Source organism: Mus caroli, unplaced genomic scaffold, assembly GCF_978045245.1.
Source record: "Mus caroli unplaced genomic scaffold, Mus_caroli_1 scaffold_2, whole genome shotgun sequence".
In the NCBI taxonomy this organism is placed as follows: domain Eukaryota; kingdom Metazoa; phylum Chordata; class Mammalia; order Rodentia; family Muridae; genus Mus; species Mus caroli.
The window spans coordinates 156117330-156138732 of record NW_028227257.1 but is presented as its reverse complement, the minus strand read 5'-3'; the positions used below and the strand labels follow the sequence as shown (position 1 = coordinate 156138732).

Genomic DNA, 21403 nt, shown 5'->3' with positions numbered 1-21403 from the left:
AACAGCTGTTCTTGCAAAGCCAGAAACAATGGAATTCAGACGAGTTCTCTTTTTCTCAGCAGAAGCACAAAAAGAGAAGTCTAGGAAGAAAACCAGGTACAGAACTCAAAGATAAGCCCTCAGAGCAGGTGCTTGTGACCTAGGTCACAGAGGGCAGCAGGACATCTGAAGGTACCGGTCCATGAAGGCAATGACAGAAGCATCATAAGAAAAGAGCCTGTCCTATGGTCCTGGTGGATGCACCTGTATCTCATGAACAGAGTCATCAAAGATAAGATGTCAGTGATAACTAATAGAGCACAGAGGGTTTAACAGAGGGAGGAGGCATGCCCTCCTCTATACTCAAGACAGAGATCCACACAACAAAACAAGGGAAACTGAGGGCACAAGGTCATTTGTCTACAGTAAGAAAGCTCAAGAACTGTGGTGAAGAGCTTATAGAATAGACCCTATATGGGGTACGGTGCTGAAATGAGTCTCTGCAGAAGACTCTTGAAGCCCGGCAGGCGGGCTGGGCTCTTACCGCCGTGCAGAAGTAGCCGCAGCCAGGACAGCACTGGTGTTTCACCATGCGACCCCGATGATCTTCACACAACACCAAGAGCGGTGCTTTGTTGGATGGGCGCATCAGCTCATACTTGACCACGCTGTTTGTACACCGGCCCAACTGCAAGCAGACAAGACCAGGCATCAGTGACAGAGCTGCAAGGGAACAGCTTTTCCACTCACTGGGCAATGGAAAGCACCAGACATATGGGAAGTTCTCAGCAGATATGAGGTGACTAAAGGAGCCATGAGCCTTCAGAAACAAGCCTAGATTCACAAGCAGTATAAAGTGCCTGTCACACAACAGAAAGCCCCAACCACCAAAAAAGGGAAGTCACTGTCTATTGCACAGCCCAGGGATGATGACAGCAGGTAACTGAATTCAGAGGCTAGGTGATCAGAGAATCAAGGGCTCAGTCTGGGCATATACCAAGGAAAACATCAGGAGGAAAAAGAGAGCTAGACAATGAAATGCTCTAGGTAAGAAGGTGAAGGCTATCACAAGTGGCTAGTATGTTACAGTTCAATTGAGTCCCAAGTGATCCATCTGAAGTCTCCTACACATGCAATCAAAGCTGAGATGTAAGAAACACAGCAATGTCTCTCAGATATGCCCAAGGGACACAAGCACAGAAAACCAAGATTCATAGACAATTGTCACAGACGCTGCTGTGAGGTCCTTCTATGTACCAGAAAAGAAGTGACTGTTTGCTATGAAGACCAAAGAGTGCTTTTCTGACAGTCAGTAGGAAGACAGAGAATAGCCCAAAAGGAGGAAAAGATGAGTGGTAATTCAGAAAAAACTATCAATGCTCCCCAGCAAACAATAACTGTTCAGATATACTGATAAAGAAATACAACATAGCCCCCACTACTTCTCTGCTCTGTTAGTGCAATATATTCAACTGAACTGTATATATAGGCCAGGAGCCATGGGAGCTACAGAAAGGACCTAGACCTGAGTTCTAAACAACTAGCAATCTGAAAGACAAATCAAAAGCTTCCAAATATATCTGCTCCTAAGACTCCATCTGAAAATGTGACTAAGTGTGCCAAGGACTACCCCAAAGAACACAGCAAGGACAACGTAAGCAGTAGAAACAAGAAACAGGAACAGACCCATCAACAAGTGCTTTGCTGATGACCATCCAGACTGCAAGAATCAGAGACCTTTTCAAGGCAGCCTGGATATTTCCCCAAATCTAAGACATAAAACTCCCTATAAAAATAGGGAAAGCCAGGGCATGCATATCTTGAAACAGCCACCTGATACCACCCCTAGCACCAAGTGATTCTCTAGGAATCTTGGTTAAGACCTATAGACACAAGTTCTTTATAGATTGGGGAAGAAGGGATGAGTAATTTATAAAAGAAAATGTGAGAGTACAGACACAGGTCTATAAAAAAAAGATGCTAAAACAATTCATGAATTTTGAATCCAAAATTTCATGCACATATTTAGTATATGAACAGTTTTATAAAGAGCTTGAACTATCTGTATGATCATAAAATGATTTTGTCCAGTGGTTGCAATGGGAACAGACACAGACAGAGTTCAGGTCTAGGGGAATGTTGATCAAATGGCACAGTACAAGGTAGGTAATCCCAGAAAGTACTTCAAGGGAATAGCAATGAAACTTTCTTAAGGTTGAGAAAGGGAAGAGCCGGGCGTGGTGGCACACGCCTTTAATCCCAGCACTCGGGAGGCAGAGGCAGGCGGATTTCTGAGTTCGAGGCCAGCCTGGTCTACAAAGTGAGTGCCAGGACAGCCAGAGCTACACAGAGAAACCCTGTCTCAAAAAAAAAAAAAAAAAAAAAAAAAGAGAAAGGGAAGAAAACACGGGAGTTCATGAACACAGAGAGTACAACTACGTCAGTGATGAGGCAGCCTCCATTTTAAAGGGAAAAGAGCAGGGAGTGGCAAACCAAAGAGATGAGTGGCCTGTTTCCTCAAAAGGTCAAAAGTAATTAAGCAAGCAAGCAAGCAAGCAATAACAACAGCAAACAGATGATTCAAATACATCTACCTGGAGACAGGATGAAGTATAGAATCAGAAGAAACTAAAAACTGTAGCATACTCCACAAGGAAAATCAGGTTAGCAAGAAGAAAGAAAGGTAAAGCAGAGACACAACCTCATCCTCTTGCATGCCTGCTGCTACAAAATAAGTCTTATTCAGAAGGCCTATTTTTATTTATTTTTTTTTAATTAAGCATTCTATTAAGGAAAGCTTTAAGAATGGAGTCTGGGGCTGCAGAGATGGCTCAGCAGTTAAGAGCACTGACTGTTCTTCCAGGACCCAGGTTCAATTCTCAGCACCTACACGGCAGCTCACAATTGTCTGTAACTCCAAGATTTGACACTATGACACAGACATACATGCAGGCAAAACACCGATGCATATAAAAAGAATGGAGACTGGAGAACAATTAAACTCCTTCTAAGCCCTTGTCTACTTTTAAAGTTCCTAACATTCTCACCTGAGCAGTCCACTTTAACTTTTCCACAAGATTATTTATAGGTGAAATTACAGTGTTTTATTCACTAAAAGCTCAAGGTATCATATTTAGCATGACCTTAAGAAAATTCACATACCTAACAGGAATGGTAATAATTCCATGAAACACAGAGGTTGAAGAGGATGAGAGGGGAGAGGGAAGAAGAAAGGGGATGGGGGAAAGCTGAGACAAGACAGAAGATGGGTGGAGGTATTGTAGTGTGCCTTAGAGGTTGGTTTTCTCTTTCCAGTTTTTACATGGCTTCTGGGTATTGAACTCAAATCTTTGGGCCTGGGTAACAAGTACCTTCATCCACTGAGCCATTGCAATGGCCCTCAACTTATCTTAATATAGCAATAAACCTACCACACCAATAAAAAAAGCATATTATGATACCAAAAACTTTCAGAAAAGGATTTAATGAGTGACATTGTTTTCTATTGCTACAGAACGCTTTAATATAGTAGATCATTAGTGAACGGTGGTATAGCGTCATCTCTACTTCCGCAGTCAGGGTCTGATCATTGTGGATGCTATTTCCAGTTTGGTAATGTGGTGTTTTCTTTTTATTTGTACTTTTTTTTTTAAGCTTAAGGACAATTTTTATTAATTTAAAAGAGAAAAAGAAAAACAAACAAACAAACTGGGTAAGTAAGCTGTAAATCTCACAAGCTGTCTAACCCGGAATAAAAAGGGAAACAAAACTATGCCATTTAAGCTGGGATTGGGGGGGGGGGTGTCAGACACATAGCAGACTAGCAGCTAAAAGTTATACCTTTCTAAGTCTGGCCTCAGAAAAGTAGATCCAGCCAAACCACATGCTGGCTCTAAGAGACTGTCCATGGGGTGTTTTCTTAAATAGTTGGTGTAGTATCTTGAACTTGGGAGCACAAAGATCCTTGTACCCCACTCACATCTCCAGGGAAACCAGGAATATTAAGCACCTAGGACTGATCTTTCAAAGGGAAGGACATATAACTTGTTTTTCCAGAAGGGTGGGAATTAGCAGTGATAAATAAACAGTCTGGTAATTTATGTTATCTTTTGGGCCAGGCCATATCAAGATCCTACAACCGGGACCAGAGGCTAAACAATCTTCATATTACCTGTAGAACCCGGGGCTTCCCCAAGTTCCCATAACCAGGACTGGAGAAACCTAATAGTCCAAATGACCCTTTCATTAATTAGCGGTATCGACAGGGGCTCCACCCAGTTCTCACAACCAAGACCAGAGGTGACTAACAGCCCAAAATGATCTCTATGCTATCTATATGACTGAGACCAGGGTAGATCCTTCCTTAAGCTAATACAGGTATCTCTAGAACTCATCTTCTTGGAAGAAATGACATGTACCCTGAGTTGAGTGTCAATGCTATCATGTGTCCTTGTGTACTAAACATGCTGGCAATGAACCAACCACCTGGCCTCAGAGTCCCCAAATCTGATCCAGGTTGATGAAGTCAATCTGAACTGAGTTTTCATTCTTACCTCTTTACAGTTCATTTTTCCTCCTGACTTGACTCCACTATTAAACTTTCAGCCCTGTTACTTTAGTGTTAAGTTGTGTGCTTGCACTCTACATGGCTCCTTTACCTTTGCACAACTCTACAACGCCGACATTAATAACCAGACCTCAAGTCAATGGTGCTGCTCTTCCAAATGCACACGATATGGAAGCTTAAGAAAGAGAATTTACCAAACCACTAGTGTCTTTTCCCATAAAGCCAGGGTAAGGCTATCTGAGCTTTAATAACAATGCAAAGAATTAAGCTTACCAAGGACAGAAATATAACAGTTCATAAGCACATTGTAAAAGGAGTGCTAGTTAACTTCAGAGTCTGAGGAAAACCCAAGTTAGTGTCTTAAAGACTGCTAGACACTAGGCAAGAGTCTCACATCAGTACAGCCTTGCCTCTGAGACGAATAAAACTAAGTAATAACCTTGAGATCGGTCTAGACACAGCCTTCACCACAGTCTTACAAAGAAATTGGGCTGATCTGGCCTTTGCAATTCTGTCAAGAAATTCAAAGAGATCTGCTGAACTACAACTCAGGTGAAGGAACCAGACGATGAGAATTTCCAAATCCAAGCAGTCTTGGAAGCAGCTGCTTCTTGGACTTGACAGTTCTACCAGAGGTTGCCTGAAATGCTGTAGTTATGGAATCCAGATTTAATTTCATTTAAAAAAATGTATAATAAATATCATACACAGAAAAAACATGAGCTTCCAAAAGTATTGTAGAAATGGGGAAGGAGAAAAATGAGCAGGATATCATACCCAAATTATAGTACAGAAGTCAAAGCACAAAACCCTATTCTAAGAGAAGAAGCCATAGCTATGCACTTTGCCTTTCCAACATGAAGCACATTTCAGAAACACCACACCACTCTAGCAGATAAGGGAGTACTCACTTGTCCCAAAGAATTCCAACCACTGATGACAGAAGAAACCAATCAAACAAAATTAAGCTTGAAATAAAGTAATGAGCACAGTAAGTCATCAATCAGGACTTAAAACCTACAAGCAAAACCCAGATAAGGAAGGACAGAAATTGCCATGGAAACCACTCTAGCCTTGTATGCCCTCCTGGCCAAGGTTAAATCATGTAGGTTGGTATTTGTTGTAGTTGCTGTTGCTACTGATATTTGGGGGTGGGGAGGGCATGTGAGACAGGGTTTCTCTGTGTAGCCCTGGCTGCCTGGACTTGCTTTGTAGACCATTCTGGCCTTGAATTCAGAGAGTCACCTGCCTCCCTGCCTCAGCCTCCCAAGTGCTAGAATTAAAGGCATGTGCAACCATGCCCAGAATTACATAAGTCTTAAGCCTTAAATCTACCCATGTCTTCAGACTTAGTTTTCAAGTAACAAACACTATGGGGAATGACTTAGAACGCCATCAGCTAAATTTAGCATCTGGGATCCATTTCCCTGTAAATCAGTGACATGAAGAACTAGAGAAGTGAAAGAGAAAATACTCAAGATCTTCTGATAAAGGGGCTGGAAAGATGGCTGCTTACCCAGAGGACTGACTCAATTCTCAGCACCCACATTCACAACTATCCTTAATTTCAATCACAGGGACCTGACACCAGTTTCTGGCATCTATGAGCACCAGAGCACACAGGTGGTGGTACACAGGCAAAATACCTGTATACATAAAAGTAATTAATTAATTAATTAATTAATTAATTAAAAATCTTTGAATACAAAGATGCCATAAACACTGGAAACAACAAGTGAATTCTGTTTAGTCCAATGAGAAAAGAAAAAAAAGGTTAAAAGACAGTTAGCCTGAGACATAGATATATAGACATTAAATTTAGAGAAAATAAACTGAAATTGAGACAAAATTTCACTAAATCTTCCCTAACACCCATGTCGAGAGACTAGCGATTTTCAAAATGTGGTTCCTGGACCAGAGCATAGCAGAAACTAAAGCTTTGAGAAAAGCAACATAACACCAATTCCACTGAAGCAAAAGTTGGCTATATTAACAGGTACTGGGAATAACAGCTGGGCAAGTCTAGCAGCAGCCCACAGCCAGCTGACCTAGCACCAATAAGAGACACACTAGGCTGTCCCATCAACTGCCCAAGTGGGCAGCTCAGGATTAACCTCTGGATCCATCTCTATTCCTACCTTTTCCTGGACTGGACAGGTGACCCAGCCTCTCTGCCTTTACCTGTGAAGCACAAGGAAACTGCAGGGCCAACTACAGAGTCCCATGGCCACACCCTGCAGCTGCAAACATGTGCTGCTGCTGCTGCTGCTGCTACTGTCTCATCTTGTTCACCTTGAAACTGAGCAGTTTACAACCCAATGATTTATTTAGTGAAAAAGAGTCCAACCATCAAATGGTCCAGAAACCTTACTGGAGTGACAGTCATAGGACTCAAAAGGGAGTAGACAGAACCAAAGCACCAGGTCCTGGCCCAGGTCTTCCCTCAGAGAGCAAACAGAGTACTCCAAAGGTCATGCCTCAGCAACCAGTACCTCTCTCACTATAATAGCAACAAGCTTGCTGCCTACTGAGCCGCTCACCCTGTTCCTGCTTTGTCACTAGCAGCCAAGTAGCATGATAAGCTGAAGGAAAAAATTCTTAGCCGGCAGTGGTAGCACATGACTTTGATCCCAGCACTTGGGAGGCAGAGGCAGGTGGATCTCTGAATTTGAATCCAGCCTGGTCTACAAAGTGAGTTCCAGGACAGCCAGGGCTACACAGAGAAACCCTGGGGGGGCGGGGGGCCGGGGGGGGGGGGGGAGATCTTGCTAAAACAGAGAAAACAGAAATTGTTTGAAAAAGCATTGCCTCTGCTGCCTGCTTGCCTTCTTCCAATCCAGAAGGAATAAGGGTGAAGGGACCATCAATCCTCCCAGTGTATGTCAGACACAGCAAGAGAAGAGGAGCAACCATAGCTCAAAGGCAGTAGGGTATCCTAAGCAGAGCCTGTCCCAGGCAGGGACACACTGTGACAACTCTCTCCATTTATTCACTTCTCAGGAAACAGAACACATCTTGAAACATGCTACTTTCATGCAACCACAGTTTGTACACCATGTTCCTTTTTTAAAGGATTTTATTTTTATTTGTGTGTATGACAAAGAGTGTAATATATAAGAATGGTATGCCCAGAGAAACAAAGGGCAAGTGGATCCTTCAAGGCTGGGGCCACAGGAGGTTGTGAGCCACTTGATGTGGATGCCGGGAACTGAACTTGGGTCCTCTGTAAGAGCAGCATGTCTCCAGCCCCATCTTCCTTGGTTTGTTTGTTTGTTTGTTTGTTTGTTAATGCAATATTGTGTAGGCTCCCAGTTATCTGGCACTACTGACTAAGGTTCAGCAGGAAACGCTGTGATTCTGAAGCATGACAGTTCTCGTTGCCATTTTAAGGAAAAATGAACATGCTTACTTCGTGATCCACGCTCTCAGTGGCCATGCACTGGTTGTTGGCCAGGGTGCTGATCTCGCGGCTCTTGGGGGTTTCCATTCGGCAGCTGCAGAGAGGCACTTCCTGGAGGCCGTCCGTCTCCAGCACATCCGGACCATTGGCCAGCCCTAAGTCATACAGACACATCAGCTCAAGCAACCCTGACCTACAAAGGGTTGTCCAGAGAACAATCAATTACAGTCTTTACAGCGATCTTATACACACTGACATTACACATCAGCACTGCTCAGTGGCAAGTGTCCCATACTCTTGTAACATCCTACATGGGAAGTGAGGCAACAGACTGTATCTCACCCACAAACATATCAGCTACCAAATCTTCCAAAACTCCTCACTTATTTATATCTACATGTCCATGTCATAGGACAGGCTACAAGTTCATCAGCAATTCCTAAATCAAATCACTACATGTTGGAACATTATTTCCCTCATTTGGCTCTAAATTATACCCATTTAAAAAAAAAACAAACAAAAAAAACCTCCATGTATAAGGCTTTATAATGGTTTAATCGTTACCCAGAACATTATTCACTAGCCAAAGAATCCATATAATAGGCTAAAGAAGGAAAACAAAGGAAAGTGGGACCAGTGAGATGTCTTGGCAAGTAAGGGTGCTTGTGGTCAAGTCTAAGCACCCAAGTTCAATCCCCAGGACCTATACGGTAAAAGAAAAGAAGAGCTAAAAGTTGTCTTTTAACCTCCACACATGCATGTCATGGCCCACATGCCTACACACATGATAGATGACAGACAACCAAAAATGTTCACAATAACATAGTGCCTAATACCACAGTGAAAAACAAAAGCCTTAAGATTAAAGGAAACCCTATACACTGTAAAGCTAAACTCACCCCCTCAGAGAAAGAACATGCAAAAAGGATTCAGAGATCTGACTAGTAGCTTCCAGGACTGCTACTTCCAAAAGACACTGAGTCAGACCATGTCCTCTTTCTTGTTAAACAGCAGAGATAAAAGATGAATTGTGGGGCTGGTGAGATGGCTCAGCAGGTAAGAGCACCCGACTGCTCTTCCAAAGGTCCTTAGTTCAAATCCCAGCAACCACATGGTGGCTCACAACCATCTGTAACAAGATCTGACTCCCTCTTCCGGTGTGTCTGAAGACAGCTACAGTGTACTTACATATAATAAATAAATAAATCTTTAAAAAAAAAAAAAAAAAAAAAAGATGAATTGTGGGGCTGGAGAGATGGCTCAGTGGTTAAGAGCACTGACTGCTCTTCCGAAGGTCCTGAGTTCAATTCCCAGCAACCACATGGGTGGCTCACAACCATCTGTAATGAAATCTGATGCCCTCTTCTGGTGTGTCTGAAGACAGTTATAGTGTACTTACATATAACAATAAATAAACCTTAAAAAAAAAAGATGAATTGTGTTTGAAACAGTACTGCAGCTCTAAAAATAATTAACTAATATTCGCACCTAAAAAACAGACTAGGACTCTCACCCTATAAGATGTGCAGGCCTTTAATTTTGAGACAGACACAGGACAATCTTTTTTAAGTTCTAGGCTACCCTGAACTACTTATCAAGTTCCAATGCATCCATTTGCATATCTGGACCCTGTCTCAAGTATTAAGTAATTAATTTAATTAAAGAATATTACAGAAACTCTCATTGAGACCATACCAAAAGAACCCTGAGCACCTCAAGCTAGCTAGCTCATTTGATAAAAACTAATTTGAGCTATTTCTTCTGAATGTCTGGATTATAGAAAAATGAGATGGGTTAATTTCAAACCACCCAGAACTAGCTTTGTGATTTACCAAGGGGCTCATCAACAGAACAGACAAATAACTGTAACCAAACTATTTTTCTGCCCAACTTCCAGTTTGCTCAGCACAAGCCTTCCATGGTCCCACCCCACCCCCACACACTGAACCCTGAACTGCTTCTGGTTTGAACTACCTTCACACAATGCCTCAGTTGGTCTTTAGCAATGCCATGCTGAACCTACGATCCACCTTTACCCCAGGAAGCCATTCACTGTTTACCTCTGGCCTCTCGATAATGTGTTATGGGTCTTAGCCAATCTAGTGCCCACAAATGGCTAAAAAATGATGGGCAGAACTGAAAGTTAGCTCAGTTGGCAGCACGTTTATCTAGCATGCACAAGTCCTGTGTTGGAGCCTCAGCACTAAAGACAATGGGTGTCATTGTACATGCCTATAATCTCAGCACTCAGGAGATAAGAGGCAGAAACATCAGAAATCCCAGGCCAATCTGACAACACAGGGAAGTCAAGGCCATGCTAGGCTAAATAAAACTCTGTCTCAAAGACAACAAACTTCTATGGAAAGGGGGAACTGATTCCAAACAAATCTAGCTGCCTGACTTCCCACACACAGCAAAAGATCAGAAAATCTAAAGTAAAACTCAAACTAGAATCACCGAAAGTATGACATGGGCTTGTGAGAAGTTCCTGCTCAGTAACCTGATATAAACAGAAACACACACACACACACAAATTCAAATACAAAAAGAAGTGCTCAAGTAAACATCCTACCGCCACACCAACCACGTGTGTCTGAGGAGGCTGAGTGGACACAGGAAGAGTGCACACTCCTGGGCAGCACTGTCAGAACATAGACATCTGCATAGATAGACATGGGTGTGCCTCAGTCTCTACAGTTGAAGGAGACTGAGACATCCAAAGAAGAAACTGCCACAACCTCCACGTGTGCACACTGTCAGACATGCCTCAAGAAAACACAGAACTGTTTTTAGAATGTGCTTCATACACCACTTAGGTTGAGAGAGGAGTGAGTTTACTTTAGATTATTCATTACATATGAATATTGTTATTTGTTTATATGTCTTTACAGAGAGAGTGGCTCACCTGCTACAAGTGGCCTGTCTGCCATGTGTGGCTTACCCTTGTGATTATACACTTACTCATGTGACACCTCTCAACCCTCAGAGTATAAACTGTCTGATGCTCTGAATAATGTTGGCTATTGGATGAGACTTTAGTTCACCTCATTTATTGCCTCCATTCTCCTACCCCTCATTACCTTGAAAGGAGTAAACACACACTAATTCTCATCTGAGCTTGGGATTCCCTGATCACCCACACTGCCAGTGTCCATACCTACTGTCTTTACCCAGACTCAAGTCCTTAGCCTATTACCTTCACAAGCAAAGATCGCGGGAAAAGACAAAGCAAACAATGATTTATAACCTCAACACAAATATTCACTTAGGTCCTCAGCTCAAGCCTAGACCCTCTTGAACAAAAACTGGATTGACCATCTGAATGCACTGACCAGCCTCAGAAAATTCCCAAGATACCTGCTCTCCCACTACCTACCTTCAGGTATCCCAGTTCCATACTTTAAAAATGAAAGCAAGTAGGCAAAGCTGCTTTTCATCAAGATGTTGATTCTCTAAGTCAAAAGCATGTCTGCTATACACAAACGAATCACTGATTGATGAGTCAGTGTTGATCAATCATAGGTAGGTCAATCTATAAAATGCCATAGAACCCAAGGGAACAATTTTACAACCCCACCTCACCCCCACCTGCCTGCCTGCCTGCCTGTCTCAGGAACCTGGATCCGCCCATTGTAGATGTTTCCACTCTTGTATTATCTTTGACCTTCACTTGTACCCGAGATGGAACAGCACATTTCTACATAAAAGGGCTTCCCAAATCTCATCACAATCTCTTCTTAATGCACCTACAACAGGCAGGATTCTGCTAAACAGTAATAGGGTGCATTTGACAAAAATTATTCCCTGATTACAATTAAATTTCTAATCATCCAAATCTAGAAGTTTATAATACTTAAAACATAGTTCTATTTAACTTAGGAGGTACAAATTACCTACAACGGGGCTTTATGAGATTTGAAAAGGTTGGTGTTCTACTTGTGAGAATAAAAGAAAAAGCAGAAACAAAAAAAAAAAAAAAATCACTTTTTGAACAAACCCAAAATTCATGTGAGAGGCAAAGATGTGGTTTACTAAATAAAGCAAATCACAGTTTCCTAAGTGTTTAAAATCTTAAAAGCTGGGTGGTGTCTGTCCTTTATCATTAAACCCCTACTGTAAACACAACCATGATTTAGAAATCTGAACAGAGTGTGAAAAGCTGTGGAGTCTTAAATTTCCCCTTAACATTCTGTTTCATAAAGATTTTTAGATATCATTAATTGGTTAGTTTTCATGGCTAAAAGGTTTTTAAGTGATTTAAAAGAAGCGGAGCAGGCAGGGAAAAAAAAGGACAGCAAGCCACAATGATCCAGGCACAATGGCAGATACTACTGCACCTGGCAACTGGAGGCTGCACTCCACTGCAAACACAGAAGAACAAGGTCAGCTCAAGAGAAGCTAGAAGACAAGCTACAACCAACCAGAGCTAAAATCAGAGATCACTTACAGGCACACTGCACAAAATGTAAACCCATTACATCCAGAAGGGTGGCACATACAACGTGTGTCTGCTACTGGGAACACACTGTGAATCACAATTACTAGCACCCCAAATATTGCAAAAGGCTTCCGCTGCTTCATTCTTAGAGGGCTCTCACACTTCTTGTCTCCCACCTGAGCAGTTAATGATCTGCATCATATCTATTCAGTCACCTTTAAAAAAATGAGTGCTTTGTCAAACTGTCCATTATTATCCACCAGGGGGCATCAGGCTAACACGGAGAGCTAGGCCAGTAAGCAAGCAAGATGGTGTAGTCACACTCCAACACCAACCTTCATTTTCTGTCTGGGAAGACAGAATTCCTCTGACACGGAGATCCAGGGAATCCAGGGAAACTTCCATATAGCCAGCGCTGTCTCCCAGAGCTGCCTGCTCCATGCTTCCTGGAGATGACTTACAAGCCTCGGAACCTATACACAGAATGCACATTATCATGAAAAACTGCCCAATAGCAATATTCACAAGGTTCCAGGAAGACTGGAGAGATGGCTCTATAAGTAACAGTGCTTTTAGCCAAATCCAACAACCTGAGTTCAATCCATAGAACCCACACTATAAAGAGATCTACTCCTATAAGCTGTCCTCTAACCTACATATAATAAACACCCACACAATAAAAATACTTCTGCTTTAAAACCCCTAAAATAAAACACAACAACAAACATTCTAATGAGGCCAGTTCTCAGAAAAAGAATTTTAATTCTAATGAACTCTGATGAATTTAAATAACACTACCTAGGCCACTTTGGTTTCTATTATCATACATTAATTCCCCATGTATATACCCAGTTTCACAAGAAAGAGGCTAGCCAGAAAAATCAGAGAAACCAGTATTGTGCCTTGTGTTTCTAATAGCACTTAGAAGAACAAGGCCAGCATGAGGTTAGCAATGCATTCTAAGCTACCCTGGGCTACAGAGTAAGATTTCCCCTACCTCCACCCAAAAAACAACCATCCACAAATTAAATTCTTTTTTTTTCAAGTTAAAAAAATTTGAGATTTATTTAATGATTTTATGCTTCTCAGTGTTTGGCCTTTATGTATGTATACGTCCCACACATACATCTGTACGTCTGAGGTCAGAAGCGGGAAGCAGATCCCCTAGGACTGAAGTTATGGACAGCTGTGAGACAACATACAGGTACTGAGAAACAAACTCTGGTCCTTTAAAAGAGCATCCAGTGCTCAGCCATCTCTTCAGCTCCAATTAATACAACTTACATCCAGATGTGCTAAATAAAAACTGGTAAAATAATCAAGAAAATAAACAAACGTGATAAATGAGCCCAGCCTGGCAGTACATGTCTTTAATCCCAACACTTGAGAAGGCGATGGCAACTCGCTCTCCAAAGAATAGATGCATAGTGAGACCATATCTCAAAAAAAGTGATAAATTTCTATAAATTGTTTTAAAGCTTAAAATATAACAGAAAAATTTAATTTGCAAGTTTGAAGATGATGAAACACTAAGATGATGAAACAGCCTAACCATAGAACTACACATACTACTCACTAAAGCACAATAAAATCTAAACATGTCAAGATGGATAGAGCCAAACAAGCCTAATTCCAAAACTAATTCTGTAGATCATGGCGTAGGTACCAAGACTGACGCAGCCTCTCATCCTTGGAGACGAGAGAAGGCCCAAGACACCTATATGAAATATGCCATTTCCAATTATAAAGAAATTTCATGTGGAACCCTAAAAAGTGTGTTTATGTTACATACTAACATTGAATCTAAATATCAGTATGTAATATTATGTAAATGACCAGAAATAAATGAATCATTAATACAGAGGTATGGTACCAATATATTTTAATTCAAACTGTATTCTGTACCAAGATCTTAGACAAGAAATTTCAAAAACAAAAATAGACTTAAAATTTTAAACATTTTACATAAAACAATAAAATTCCTTATTTCCATAAATATCTAAGTATGCAATCTCTACCTTCAAAGTATCCTTTAGTACTAGACATCTGTCAAAGCCAACAGTAAAACCTCATGGGTTTTCTGCTCTCAAAGAGCAGCCAATGATGAGAACAAATGGCAGTATAAACGAACAGGCATGTGAGGTACTAAGGAAGGCACACAAGCCCTGTACAGACAAACCCCACAAGACCACATAGTCCTTCCAGTGTCACATGGCTGTCTCTAGGATCTAGCCCACAAACCTTCTTTTCTGTCAGAAGAAGCTAAACAAACAACTGGGCAGAGCTGTCTGTGCAGCATGAAGATAATAAGCAAACAAGGAAATGAAGCAGATTAGAAGACTCAGAAGCACCACCTACACACCACTGATGACAAAAATTCCAAAGAAGTAAATAAAATCAGAATTTGATTTGGGGGCTGAAGAGACAGCTCAGTGGTTAATAATACCTGCTACCTCACAGAGCAGCTCACTCATCTGTTACCCTAATTCCTGATAGATGGTGTGCATATACATATACAGGCAAACACTCATACGCATAAATAAAACTAAATAAATCTTTTAAAAAAAAAGTAGTGAGCTTTTTTTGATCCCCTGATGGACTGCATCCCTACAGAAGGAGCCAACACATGTCTCCTCACACATGCAAATGCTGACTCTGTGCACTAAGGACCTGTGTAAATGTTGAAAGCATGAGAAGAAAATGTGGACTTCACACTGCTCACCTGGTCTACTCAAAGATTTCTTAGAGCAAAAAAGCAAGAACCATAAAAGAGAACAATTCATAAATTTGACTTCACTAAAAAATTTTAGCAGCTGTTCTTGTCTAAATATACTATTAGGACGATGGAGACGCAATCCACAGATTAGGTACAAAACATTCACTAAAATTCTACCTAGAACATTTAAAGAGCACTTGCAACTCAGTGAGAAGGGGATGAAAGACACAAATGCACACTTCAGAAAAGAAAACACACACGAGGTGTGATGCTCCTTCCATCTTACCATCAGTCTGGAAAGAACACAGTGAAGCTGCTGAGGACCACTGCACACCCACTGGAAGCACTGAAGCTTTAAACACAGACCCCAACAAGCACTGGCAAGGATAGAAGGAATCCACAGCCCAGGTACTGTGTAGGGGATGCCCAATGAGACGCATAGTTCAGAAGAGTTTAGTAGTTTCCCAAAGACCTGAGCACACTGTCTACGACTGAGCTAGGTAAGCCAGAGATGGGAAACACCTGTGCAGTAACCTAGCGGAGACCAGGGTCCACCCTCAAGAAATGACTGACAAGCAGCAGCATCCCACGCAGTCGGTACACTTCTCAGAAGGGAACAAAACAAATTTCTGTGGACATATACAACAGGAAGGTGCTCAAATGATTACCTCAAAGGAGCCAGAGCAGAACAAAAGGTGTTCATACTGAGCGATTCCGCTCACACAAAAATCTGTAACTACTAGCCTATCAGGCGCACAGAGCATCAAGGGCTGCCTGGGAACGGGAAGGTGGTTCCAGGGGATGAGGGAGGGTTCTCCAAGGCAGCAGGGCAGGGACTTGTACAGAGTGATCCTGATACAATGCTGAGAGAGTTCCATACTATGATTTGTAAGCATTCCACTGTGTGCCAGGAACAACTCAACAGAGCTATACCATGAACTTGGCATTAACTCTGTCTCTCCAATCCTCCTGAACTCACCTTAACAAACCATTACTAAGGCCTGGGGATGAGAGGCAGCCAGGAACCACAGACTTCCTACTTCCACATGGTATAGAACATACCTACCCAGGAAAAAAGACACTACTCCTGTGCAGGGGACAAACTATCCAAGCTAGCTTCCTGCTCGGTAATAAAGCCAGAATCACCTAGGTTTGGTCACAAAGCAAACTACCGGAGGATCACTTACGTGTCTCTAAAAAAGTCATTTTCAGCATTTTATAGGAGACCCTCTTTTCAAGTGAAGTGCTTCACACAAACCAGCCCCAGCCAGCTTCCTGCCGATATACCCCAGCTCCACTGTGCTCACCAAGCATGCTGCTTGGCTTCTTTCTACTTCTCCGCCTCCTTTTCCGAGCAGGTTTGATCCAGGGGCTGTCAGTCTTCCCTCTCCTCTTGAGAAATTTCTTCTTGATACTGGATTCAGAACTCTGGAGGACCAAAGGGCAAGCATGTCAGAGGCAAAGCAGGGAGAGCTCCTAAGAGCAAAAAGAACTAAGTTTTTTGTCTCTAAAATAAAATACTTGATTCTTCCTCTAAAAGATCCACTTCACCTTTGCACATGTTTCTGGGCTACATTCTAAGATGCCTATGCTGTCCCTAAGCATCTCTGTAAGGCCAGTAACCCAGTAACCCAGTCCTTTTAGAGGCAACAAGACAAGGAAACTAATTTAATTTAGACTGCATTACTTTAATTTGAGTTTGGCACAATGGAAAAAATAAATTGGAAATTTCTCCTCAGGACTAAGTAAATAAATAAGCTCAGTATGTAAGTTACTTTTCACTCCACATATCCACTTATCTCACTCAGGAAGGAACAATGTTCAATGTGACCTTGAATCACACAGGTGCATACTACATGCAGAACAAGAAAGAGGGATAATTAATTTATAGCAACAGAAGAGATGGTATATCTCATCTATGTTGCAAGTGTAGAAAGGGCATCTACCACAAATCAAACTGTCCCACAGCACCAGTTCTAGTGCTAAGAGATGCTGGAAAGAGGTCACATGAAGAAAGCACATGGGTCTCTCAACCCAACTTCCCAAGGACATATACAGACACTGGGAACTCTATGCTGACACACTGAGTCACATGGCAGAGCATGTCAAGCCATCTCAATATACTTGGACGAGTATGTGCAATCATCCAAGTCCTGGGTTGGGTGTGTGGGTCTATGTCAGTCACCCCAGCAAAATATTGATGAGGACACACGTTTCTGTTGTCCGGGTTCCTCCTTACAAGGAACCCCCAACCCCTCACTTTATCCTATGTTTTCACACAGAAATACTTGTGAAAACCTTGACCCAAGTTTTCCCGTCTGGATCATGCTACAGAACCCCAGGAGATGTTTCCTCACTAAACCCAAAGACTCTGAGTATGTCCCCCTCTCCTTTACCGAAGAAGCCTGACAGCTGGGGAGACTGGCACCCTCTTCAGTTCTTGATCCAATCAATACTTTATCCCACACATAGTACTTCTTCCTCAAGCTAACAAGCTTCTTGTCTTCTCCACTCAATATTCACACAAGGGCTACTCCCAAGACTCCATTCCAACGATTTCCCTATTTCCAAGATACCCAGCTCCTACAAATCTCAGGTTCTACATGCCAGATAAAGACAGCTCAAATCCAACAGTTCCTCTCTCAGCAGCAATGCAGCCCAACACACTGCTGGTATGAAAAACCAAACTGTATCCTACCCCTTTCCTTCCCTCAGAGCCTGGCCTGCTAATGATCTCACAAGGACGTAAGCACAGATGCTCTACCTGCCCCTGTGCTGCAACTCTACACGACCTCCTTCACCACTCTTCCTTCAGGCCAGACCCTGTGACCCTCAGCATACAGGAGAGGTGCCACCAGTGCTCTCAGCTGCAGATCTGAATTATGTAAACCTAAGAAAAATGTGAGGTTACCAGGTCAGACTCGTCTCCACCATCTTCATCCTCCCCTGTGTCGGGAGACTCCTGTTCCTCCTCTGAATCTCCATCCATCTGATCAAGCCAAAGAAAAACAAAAACCAATTAGATCTTATAGCAGAAAGCAGATGGATACAAAGCAAATGTTAAAAAACACTGCAGATATACATGGAAGGGACCTCACTGTCTGCCCCCAAGGCAGAAACAAGCTGTCTGGATGGCCCTGGCCAGGGAATTTCCAAGCAGACAACAAGATACCAGAGTTTCTGCTAACACTCCCTACTAAGATACTCTATCCCAAATGGACTCACTCAGATGACTCAAATGAATTAACTGCATCTTGCAGATTACTATGCATGCAAGACATGTCAGATGTCTTCAAAAAGTAGTAATACAGAGAGAGAGAGAGAGAGAGAGAGAGAGAGAGAGAGAGAGAGAGAGATTCTAAAGAGCTATAAAATACATAAGCAAACCTACCTCTCATCACCCAAGAACAGCCCAGTCCCAGAAGCCATCACTGCTATGTTGCCTGACCACTTCCAGCTACACTGAGGCTATTGCTAAACCTACAGGATATACTTCAATAAATTTATTCTTTTCTAATTACAGACAAGATTTGGGATCCTTTCTATAGCAGAATAGCAAAGACACCTTGGTTTTTCTACTGTATTTATCACTTCTATCTACAGTGTCGGTGAATAGATATAGTGTCCACATGCCCCAGATCCACTCGCTACAAGTCAGTACTGTTGTCTCTGATGTGCTGTAGTCTGACTCTCTGTAGGATCTACTCCAGAGAATCTACGTCTCTCTGATATTCCCAGCTCAACAGAACCTGTAGGGCTCATAGTCAAGCTGCACTCCAAACAAGCCAACATAAAGGCAGACGAGAACAGATGCGGCACTCCTGAGTCAAATGGTACCCCTCTCCATGATAACTCACTGGACACCCTATTTATATCTCTTGTCTTGCTCATTCTCAACCCTGACAATGACCCCTACATTCCCTCACACGATTCCCACAACTGTTCTTCATCTCACTAGTCCATTAACTTCAGAATTTGAAGCTCTACAGAAAGTTCTCATTAACTTTTGATGGAACTGTTCTGAGCTTAGAGATAAACCTAGAACAATGCAGTTTTTATTTGCACAAATAAGAGGTCCCTTGCTAACCTAATTCAGTAAATTTCTGCTGTTCTCTTACACCACATTATTGTTGAATGTGTCACCTATCTTAGGTACTCTGGAGATGCCAAGAATTACCCAGTCTCTGCCTCCCTGTGCTGGGATTAAAATTAAGTGCCACCACACCACACTAATTTCCTAGTTGACATTTTAAAAACATGCCTAAGCATTTATAAACATGCTGGTGTTTACTGCAATTTTAAATGGAAACAAGAGATGTCTATGTCTTGACCACATGGAAGTGTAACTCAATGGCTGTAATACTTTCTAGGGTTTGCCAAGATTTTAAGGAGATGTCTATGTCTATGATCACATGGAAGTGTGACTCAATGGCTGTAATACTTTCTAGGGTTTGCCAGGATTTTAAGGAGATGTCTATGTCTATGACCACATGGAAGTGTGACTCAATGGCTGTAATACTTTCTAGGGTTTGCCAAGATTTTAAGGAGATGTCTATGTCTATGATCACATGGAAGTGTAACTCAATGGCTGTAATACTTTCTAGGGTTTGCCAGGATTTTAAGGAGATGTCTATGTCTATGATCACATGGAAGTGTGACTCAATGGCTGTAATACTTTCTAGGGTTTGCCAGGATTTTAAGGAGATGTCTATGTCTATGACCACATGGAAGTGTGACTCAATGGCTGTAATACTTTCTAGGGTTTGCCACGATTTTAAGGAGCATTTTTATGTTCTCTCCTTTCCTTTTAAATATTAAATTTTCTTTCTGGCTTTTTTCTTATAGCATCAGTCAAGACAGTCAATGTTATTCTCCTTGTGTTAAAGCTAAAAGCAGCAAACTGACCCTCATTTTATGACTGATGATCAAAATGCTTTCAATTTTCATCATTAAATATAACCTTCATTGAAGGACTCTGGTACTTTGTGAGTTTTATTTAAAGTTTTCTTCTAATTCATTGGACAGTTGTTTTGTTTAATTTTAAACGTGACTGAACAATGTAACTACCAATTAGAAAAGGTGATATACAGAAATGGATAGATCACTTTTAAAACACTGCTTAACAATTACACATATGGCACATGTAAGGAAGAAAACACATAAGTTGAAATTCCAAGGGAAAGGGAGAGAAAAGAGTACTAGTTGGTTGTCAGGCAGTGGTGGCACACAACTATTCCTAGCACACAGGAGGCCGAGGCAGAAGGATCTCTATGAACTCCAGACCAGCCTGGTCTACAGAAGGAGTTCCAGAACAGCCAAGGCTCCACAGAGAAACCCTTTCACCACAACCACTCCCTCCTTGCCAAAAAACAAAACAACAACAAACAAACAAAACACACACACACACACAAAAACAGTAACAACAAAAGAGCACTAGTGGGCAAAGAATAAACCAGAAGTAAGGAACCAAATGTGGTGCAGCTAAAAGCTGTGCTCAGTGGGCAGAGGAAGCTGCTCTCCTTATAAAAACAGCAGGAAACAACAGCACCTCCAGCTTTTCAGTTAAGGCACTTAAAACAGCCAGTGTGCCCAAGTGTATCTAATTTAGCTTCTAATCCACACAACTAGATGACAATCCAATCTTACTAGGACTCGGCAAGCCCACACTAGAAGATGATCTTGTGCTGACTACATAAACAGGAATCATTTCAGAATCCAAGACCTTCTACAAAATGAGAAAAGGCAGGCAACTTAATATCTACTAGATAAATGGCTGATACTTGATCAGGTTCTTCACAAAAGAGACCATCTGTGGTGGTTTGAATAAGAATGGCCCCCACGGGTTTATAGATTTGAATGCTTAGTCAATGGAGATTAGCACTATTTGAAAGGATTATAAGAATTAGGAGGTGTGGCCTTGTTGGAGGAAGTGTGTCACCGGGGGTGGGCTTTAAGATTTCAAAAGCCCACACTAGGCCCAGACTCCCTTCTACCAGATATGAATCCAGATAAGCTACTTCTCCAGCACCAGGGACACCATGCTCCCCACATGATAGTGGGCTAACCCCTCTGAAAGTATAAGTAAGCCCCAATTAAATGCTTGCTTTAATAAGAGTTGCCAGAATCATTGCATGTCTTCACAGCAACAGAACAGTGACTAAGACAATATACAAATGGAAAACAAACATAGAAATCTTCAATCTTGTAGAAATCAGGAAAATGTGCATTAAAACTATAATGTTCTAACACTATGTACTCTCTGAATGGAGAGTGGCAAGACTGGCAAACCAGCACAATGGGCAA

General features: G+C 41.9%; 1 protein-coding gene across 6 annotated transcripts in view; it reads right to left on the bottom strand.

Annotated features, from left to right (window-relative positions):
- Positions 1–21403, bottom strand: part of Ehmt1 (euchromatic histone lysine methyltransferase 1) — a 134644-nt gene that overhangs the window by 49696 nt on the left and 63545 nt on the right. For 4 of the 6 annotated variants that reach the window (XM_021185967.3, XM_021185985.3, XM_029469690.2 and 1 more), the window contains exons 7-11: positions 18012–18089; positions 16408–16528; positions 12720–12857; positions 7956–8101; positions 524–667 (exon numbers count right to left, since the gene is read on the bottom strand). In XM_021185967.3, coding sequence (XP_021041626.1) covers positions 524–667; positions 7956–8101; positions 12720–12857; positions 16408–16528; positions 18012–18089 — 627 coding nt within the window. The remainder of the gene's footprint in view (positions 1–523; positions 668–7955; positions 8102–12719; positions 12858–16407; positions 16529–18011; positions 18090–21403) is intronic. The other 2 variants (XM_029469706.2, XM_029469711.2) reach the window with 1 other exon arrangement.